This window comes from Heloderma suspectum, chromosome 17 (genome assembly GCF_057233095.1).
Source record: "Heloderma suspectum isolate Gila_16-S chromosome 17, 16-S_ref, whole genome shotgun sequence".
Classification (NCBI taxonomy): domain Eukaryota; kingdom Metazoa; phylum Chordata; class Lepidosauria; order Squamata; family Helodermatidae; genus Heloderma; species Heloderma suspectum.
The window spans coordinates 3,085,639-3,093,983 of record NC_139474.1 but is presented as its reverse complement, the minus strand read 5'-3'; the positions used below and the strand labels follow the sequence as shown (position 1 = coordinate 3,093,983).

The following is an 8,345-nucleotide window of genomic DNA, read 5'->3' as shown; positions in this document are numbered from 1 at the left end:
AGCGCTAAGAATCAGCGCCCGGGTTTTCATGTTTTCCTTTTCCCTCCCCATCTCTGTTTCCTTTTGTGTCGCCTCTCTTTGTAGATTGTAAGCCTGAGGACAGGGATGCCCTTGTTTTGCTGATCTGTAAGCCACTCCGGGAGCCTTTCTGGCTGAAGAGCGAGGTACACGTGTGTTGAATAAACACATATCCTTGGGAGATGGGAGAAGATGTTGAGCCCTTTGGGGCAATCCTCCATTTCCTAACGGGAGGAGGCATCTGCCAAGTGTGTAGCAGCGTCTTCCATTTCCATCCTGGAGCATGGCAAGGTGGAGACCAACCCTATGGCTGCCAGTCGCCTATCCCTGCCGGAAGAGGTTTGGTCTTCAGGATTGTTTTAACAAGTCTGGAGCTTCCGAATTCTGGTTTGCCCTCTCCACCCTCTGTGTGCTGCTCACATTTTATTTATTTTTTATTTATTTATTCACTGCACTTCTATCCCGCCTTTTTTCCTCTTGCAAGGAGCCCAAGGCGGCTTATGTGGTCCTCTCCACTTTATCCTCACAACAACAGCCCTGTGAGTTGTTGTGACTGGCCCAAAGTCGCCCAGTGAGCTTCATGGCCGAGTGGGGACTCGAACCCGGATCTACAGGGAACTGCGTGGGCAGATCTTGGGTGCCTTGGGCCCCTTGCTGTGGAGCCTGGTAGCAGAAATGTCTGCAGGGGACAAGCCCTTTGGTTTCTGCTACAATGCAGCAACTGCGCTGCACCCCCCCCCCCCTTGACAGAACTGCCCAGAGAGCTCCAGCTACGGGGCAGTAGAGAAGTGTAATAAATGCATTTTAAAAAGACGTGTGATGGCTCCACACCCTTCCAAGGATCTCTCTGACCCATTCACAGGGATCACTCTGTCTTTTGATAACAGCGTTTGGGCCAATAAAACCTGATTCAAAGCAGCCCATAAAGTCTGAAGGTCAGACAGAGCTTCCCACTGCAAAAGTTCTCCGTGCATCACCCTTCCTGCCACCTGGCTGCAGTTCAAAAATCTTTCTATGTATCTGGTGTGGGAGAAACCGAATGCGTGGTGTTGAAAACAGTTAGAATGAAGCTGAGAACTGGGCCAAACACAGACGAGGCCGTGAGTTGCAGAGCGGAAGGCTCCCGCTGCGGCGGCCTCCCTATTCCAGACCAAACGGAGTCAGCAGCAACAGAACTCATGGTCCGTTGTTTCCTCCCTTGAAATGGTCCCTGAACTTTAAAACCCGACTGCTGACACGGCTGCTGCACTCCAGAACCGCACACTTCAGATATGAAACTGGTACATTGTAGAGCAAGGGTGCAGAACCTCTTTCAACCTGAGGGCCGAATTGCATTTTGGAGAAGGTTTTGGGGGCCGCCTTCCAGCGGTGGGTGGGGCAAAAGGCCAAGCGGGGGGCGGGAATGCCCAAAATATCAACATATGTTAACTTAAAGCTCTCCCTGCCAGGCGTTTAGGGGAGGCGTTTCAAGCTTTTAGGATGGAGAAAAACTGCACAAAGGCCAGGAAACCACTAATTGATCAGGAGCGGGGGGGGGGCACTTCTGGGGGATTTGGCTTCCAGGCCTGAGGTTCCCCACCCTGGTCTATTGTCTCCTCCCTTGAAATGGTCCCTGAGCCCACTCCAGAACCTCACACTTTAAGAACAAACAGCCCTGTAGAGCGTCCACGAGGATCTACACGATGCCAGCCAATGTGGTGTAGAGGGCATGTTTTGCAGGCTGAGGGCCAAAGGTTCCGTCTCTGTCATCTCCAGATGATCCGTCCTTGCCCACTGGGGCTAGGAAAGGCCCCAGGACTGAGAGCTTAGACTGTACACTGTGCTAGTTGGACCGATGGTAGGGTGGCCATTCACACATTGCCCCCTATGTGTTGGACTACAACTTCCATCAGCCAGCATAGCCAGTGGTGAGGTGTGATGGGAGTTGTAGGCCAAAACCTCTGAAGGGCCACAAGTTGTCCAGCCCTGCTTTAAATAATAGTAATCTTTAAAAGCCAGGAACTCTGATCACAGGTCTCCTCTATCAGGTCCCTTTAGCTCTGGTGGGAGAAGTTATAACAGGGTGATCCAATATCGAGTGCGAAAGAATTAGGCCTCTGGTAGAATTAAACTGGCAACAGATAACCGAGGTGTCTTCCATACCTCCAATTCCAGGGCTTCATTCTAAACAGGCGAGTTCCATGGGCTCAAATCTTGCAATCACGCTCTCTGGTTGGAAGCCCTTCTTTGAACCCCGGTACCCATCTGAGCTGTGGTTACTTACTGGAGACAGAAATGCACTCTGCACATAGTCAAGGGAATTCTTTTGTGGCTTCACAGGTGCCAAGACTGAGCCTCAGCAGTGAACCTGGGGGTGGGTCCCAGAGACCCTGGGCTCAATTAACCCCCCGTTTGGTTCTACAGGAATGGGCTTTTGTGTCAGATCAGAAGAGCCAATAACAAGCCAGTTTTCTTTACGATCCAGGAACCTTTGCTCCAGAGTTATTCAGGACTATGCTGGGATCCATAATTTTCAGGGTCACACTGGCATTTCTACCCCAGGTCTGATCTCAATGTTCGAGTTTGGTTCCTTGGTTCTTGGGTCCAACATGGTTGAATGGATGGAGTCTTCCTTCCCTCCGCTTGGACAATTGCTGCGGTTTTCAGATAGGCTCATGGGCAGAACTACCATCACACCCTCCTCTGAAGCCTTGTGGGAAGGAAAGAACTGGTAGGAGGAAACCATTGTGGAGAGCTTCCAAAAGGTTTCCTTCAGCGCTTCCCGGAACTCATGGCGTATCAGGCAGTAAAGGACGGGGTTGAGGCAGCTGTTAGCATGAGCCAAGCAAGTAGTGAGGGGAAAGATGTACGTGTGGAGGAAATAAAAGGTTTTGCCCTTGGGGACAGCCTTGAATTTGACCAGAACTCCCCAGAAAGTGACCACATGGTTGGGGAACCAGCAGATAAAGAAACAGCCAACCACCAGACGGATGGTGGTAGCTACCTGGTTCTGCCTCTTCTGGTTGTTGCCACTGATGTGGTGAGTCCTGAGGAACTTGAGGAGAAGGAGGTAGGAGGTCGAGATGATTGCCAACGGAATCACAAAGGTGAACACAATCCTTTGGAGTTGGTAGATGCCCAAGCGGTAAGAGGTGGGGAACTTGAAAATGCATAATTTCACTCCGGTAAGGTCCACCAATGTTGTGTAGAGGATGGTGGGGATGGTAGCCCCCAGGGCCAAGCCCCAAAGAGCGGCAGTGATCCACTTGGCTACAAGGGGGGTCATCCTCGACCCGTCCTTGACGGCCGAAGCCACAGACCAGTAGCGTGTGACACTCATGGCAGTGAGCAAGAAGACGTTGGCGTAGACGCTCAGGACCGTGAGGGAGGGAATTGCCTTGCACATGGGCTGACCAAACGGCCAGGTGAAATCCAAGGCTGTCTCTGTGGCCCAGAAGGGAAGGGTCAAGGAGAACTGGAAGTCAGCCACCGCCAAACCAAAAACGAAAATATTGATGACCGGCGTGGGTCTCCCCTTGTGGACCCAGATCAAGTACATCACAAGTCCATTTCCCAACAGTCCCACCACGCAGACCAGCAAATAGACAACAGTGATGAACATTCTCAAGCCGAACGAAACGTCCGAATGTTCCAAGGCACTGTTGTCCACCAGGTCGAAACCTCCCGTTGAGGACCAGTTCCAGAGGTTGGAATCCACAGAGGTGTTGTTCCACTCAGGCCCCCCAAGCCCACTCACCACCATCTTTGCCAAAGGGATTGGCTGAAGGGGGCTTCGCTACAACAGCCTTGACGATTGCACTGCCCAGGCGTGGAACGTGCTGCTTTTCTCACAGCTTGAGAAGGCGTCGTCCATCAAAATCCACCGAAAACGAGCTATAGTCCAAGCAGCGGACGCCGTTCCCTGTTTGCATAGCTGAGATAGAAAGGAACCGCCAATCAAGTCCTCCAAACCAACTAAGATTGGGTTGCGGAGGAGAAAGGCATGCAGGGTGCCCACCTTGTGAAACCAAAGTCCGTTCTTTCAGGAATGCTCCACCCCAGTGGACGAAGACGGCAAGCAGTTGAACTCCCTGATCGATCCATCACCCTTTCCCCCACCGACATGGTTAACTCTTCGGCTGTGCTTCCTCTCACGGAGTCCAGGCTGGTGTCTGCTTCTTTCTTCCTTAGAGAAAGGAGAAGAGGAGCATTTGTCTGCAAATCAAACATCCCAGCCACGCCCCTTGTGAAGCCCAAGGACAGCCCCTCGTGAGGATGGGGCAGGCCTGGGTTTCTCCCGGGGAGGCGGGGGGTGTAAAGTCCTACCTCATCTGTGTGGCTGCTTAAACCATTTGCTCCAGTTCTTATCTTCAGTCGCGCACCGAGGTTTCTTTATAAAGCAAACCACCGGCACAGACAGAGAGCAGCTAGTGTTAGACCGGATGCCGGCGCAAGGTTGTCGGAACCTGGACCAAAGCAGTGCATTCTGGGAAGATGTTCCTGCTCTTACGCAAGGGCCTGAGTGTGTGCCTGTTAGAGAAGGCCAAAGTGAGAGTAAGGATAGTTTCTTGATCCTGTTTGAATGCCATGGGATGCGTGAAACAACCATCTTGAGCAAGAGAGTGCCTCGGAGTTTGTGCAGAGTGCCTCTCCCTTGCCACTGAGCAACTAGCTGCCTTAGTCCCCCTCACATTTGAGATGTGGGGATAGGCTTCCAACGACTCCACTTCCGAGCAGTCATGAGCTCCATCTGTGTTTGTTGCGCTGTTGTTATCATCAGCATCAGCAGCATCATTTCTATACTGCTCAACAGTCAAAGCTCTCTGAGCAGTTCATGGCAATTCACAGATAAAATACAGCATAAAAATGTGAAAACACAAAATTTGAAACAATTTAAACAGCTGAAAACAATTTCAATCACATACTGCGCATGTTCAGAGACAGCTAGCGCAGATGCCCCATCATATGCCATTAAATGCCTGGGAGTAGAGGACAGACTTCACCTGGCACCAAAAAGGTGACAGTGTTGGGGCCAGGCGGGCCTCAGTGGGGAAATCATTCCAGAATCAGGGAGCCACCACTGAGAAGGCCCTCTCCCTTGTTGCCACCTTCTGAGCCTCCCTTGGAGGCACTTGGGGAACGCCTCAGATGTTGATCGTAGTGTCCGGGTAGGTTCAGGGCAAGAGGGGCGCTCCATCAGGTACTGTGGTTCTGAGCCATGTAAGGTGTATAGGTTAAAACCAGCACCTTGAATCGGGCTTGGAAACGTACCGGCAATGGAATGTATGTGCCATGCTGTTTACTGTGCTCAAGTCCTTATTCTAATAGAATGGGAAAGCGGAGCTGCTGCCGAATCTGCTTTTGTGCAGCTGCGAGACAAACTTCCACTCCCTCCCCACTTCACTGAGCCATGAAAAGTTCCACAGCAGCATTGCCAGGTTTAGTTTGCTTCTGATGAGAGAGGACTGAGGATATCTTTGAAATATCATTTTTTATTTCCAAGAACACAAGCAGAGCATAAGTGGAACCAAAGAAGCCCTCCTGCAGCATGCAGCAAAACTGCGCATCCTGCATCAGGTCCCCAAAGATCAGGGTCCCCAAAGAACACCAAAGATGCTCCAGCCAACTTAGGGCTGCCCCGCTTCCTCTCTCAGTTTCTTCACATTCAGAGTGCGAAACCACCTTCTCTTCTCGCACCACCACCGCACGACACCCTTCGAATTGAGGACGTTTTCCTAGCAAGCGGGATCTGTCATATCTCCAAGCGGAGGTAAAGGCAGAGTCAACACTGGAAAGGGATTGCTCCAGTATAATGGGCTGGTATTTGCAGCGGCGTCCGATGTGCAATTTGGCAGAGGGCCACCGACCAGGTTCTAATCACCAGTGACGGTGTTATTCTCCATGAATCCTGGGCTGTCTCGCTACCAAGCAAAACGCATGGTGCAGCTATTCCATCGTTTCCTCCTTTACCATTTAACAGATTTTTGTGTGGAGGGGAGGGGAAAAGCCAAAAATAGTGGTGGGAAAACCAGCGGAGACTGGTGCCTCCAGCATCAGTGGGGCAGTGAATCCGCCCTGGGTTTCAGTCAGAACCAGTCAGAGCTCTAAAGGAGCTTCTGCACTCCTTACCTGGACCCCCGGGGAGTGCCCGCAGCCGTCGCCATCTTGGAGGAGTCGCCATTTTCTTTCAAAATAGCGATTCTTCTTCTTCTGGTAAGAGGAGTTGCCGTTTTTTTTTTTTAAAGGCAACGCCCTTCCAGATGCTGATGGCTATAGGTGCTCCTGACAGGTCCAGGTAAGGAGCGGGGAGAGGGTTGTGCAGGAGCAGCAGCAGTGGGGGCAGCTTGGTGGCAGGGCTTGTGCAGGGTGGGGGGGCCTCCTGTGGTGGCAGCAGGGGCCCCCACTTTGGGTCTCCGGATCCTGCTTTGGAGCAGGAGCCCGAAGTGGGTTGGCCCGACTCCAGAGGAGGCCGAGGCAGGTGGGGGCTGATTCGGGACCTCTGAAGCGGGGCGGGGGCAGGCCTGTGCACAGCCCTACTCAAAACATTTAGGCCTCGGTGCCGCTGTCTGGCTTTACCACTCCCATCTTTGTACCCCACAAAGGGAAGGGGCTGCGAAGTTCCTCGTAAGGAACAGAGGGACCAGGACTCTTACCAGGTGTGCAACAGGCAGAAATTCAATAGGTCCAACTTTACCAAGCCTATGAGGATGGAAGCAGCACCCTTAGATATTCTGCCTATAATTCATCGCCATGACAGCCAGGACTTCAACAGGCGCAGTTCCCATCTCCAAATGCTGCCTGTCACACAGCTGTTAAATGCAGAGGCATGGTAGGAAAAGGTTTCAACATAAAGATTATCATTCAGAAGAGAGCCTTGATAACATCTCTGGACAGAATAAGCGAAGGTGCTTAAAGGGGAAATATTTAGAAGGATATGAACGCAGTTTCTAATAACATGGCTCTTAACAGTGTCAGGGTATGCACGCAATGCTTCAACCCTGTGAACCTTGGATCCACTACAACTGTACAGAACCTACTGAACCTTCAGGAGACAAATTAAAAATGCATAAAAATAACCATAATGGAGGATAATAAAAGTTTTATATGTTATTTGTACTAACATTGAAACGGTCCTGCCACACAGGATTTCTTGCTGAACAGCTTTTCTCTTCTCACAGCATCTACTCATGCTTTCTGTCGTTTCTTTTGTGTAGGAACATGCACAAATGTTTTGCACGGTGTTCTTTTTGCTGTGCTCTTGTGCAATGGCTCTGTACACCGTTTGTACCTTTGGGGCTATGCAAAACCACATAGTCATATTATTACAAGAAACTTCGCTCTCCATTCTCACCAACCAGGCCTCGGAGAAAGAGAGGCACCTGTGATGTCACAGCGCAGCCAGCCTGGCAGCAGCCTGTTTTGAAGGAAAGGGCCAGGCGTAAACGTCCAGCCTTGATTTCAGCAAGAACAGAAGAAGAAAAGAAAACCAAGTTAATTATACTTACTTTTCGGAGAGAACCGAACAATACCTTTGCAAGCCTGAAAGTTGTTGCGCTGGGCTTATTCCTGAGTAGACATGCATAGAATTGTGCTGCGTTTTCTATGCATGGTGGGAAAACCTCCAAGCTGGTAAGAATTGCATCTCTCTGTGGCCCCGCCCTGTGCACGAAGCCCCACCCACTGCTGGAATGTGGCCCTCGAGACCCTTCTCAAATTGAAATCCCCACTCTGTGGAACTCCCTCCCTAGGGAACTCCACCACGACCCCTCTTTAATGAGCTTCCGCCACGCACTGAAAACTTGGTTATTCAGGCAAGCATTTGGGGTGGGTTAGGGTATTTTTAAATAATGTTTTAATGCATAATTTTACTGTTTTAAATTGTACTGTTGTACATTGCCCAGAGTGGCCGGGTGACCGGCCAGATGGGCAATTAAGAAATTTAATAAATAAATAAAAATAATAAAATTCTGCCCCTGGGCCAAAAAATGTTCTCCACCATGGTCCTCAGGCAATGGGATGCTAAAAGCCTGGACTGTTTATCAACTAGTGAATTGCTCCTCTTAAGTTCTGTCTTCAGATTTGCTCTCAGTATTGAAAGAAACAAAAATGTGGCAAATCTTATTTGATTCGCTAATTTCAGTGTGGGTTTGGTGTTTTTTTTTCATTTGTTGTTGTACAGCCAAAGACCATTTTACGCCTTTTATGTGCACTTATCTGTTACATGTAGAGCAATCTATCTTTAGGTAGCGGTAAATTAGTAATTTCTGTAAACAAACTTTTGATCTTGGATACAGTTTTTAAAACTACAGTGTTTTGTTATTTAAATAACATATTTTTCCATAGCTTTA

The 8,345-nt window shown here is 50.0% G+C and overlaps 1 protein-coding gene across 1 annotated transcript; it reads right to left on the bottom strand.

Annotated features, from left to right (window-relative positions):
- Positions 1-471: 471 nt before the first annotated feature.
- On the bottom strand, positions 472-4,365 carry RXFP4 (relaxin family peptide/INSL5 receptor 4). The gene is made up of 3 exons (XM_084824455.1): positions 4,324-4,365; positions 4,016-4,179; positions 472-3,931 (listed from the first exon to the last, which is right to left on the bottom strand). The coding sequence occupies exon 3, from the start codon at positions 3,758-3,760 to the stop codon at positions 2,537-2,539; it is 1,224 nt and encodes a 407-aa protein (XP_084680581.1). The 5' UTR covers positions 3,761-3,931; positions 4,016-4,179; positions 4,324-4,365; the 3' UTR covers positions 472-2,536.
- Positions 4,366-8,345: the final 3,980 nt, after the last annotated feature.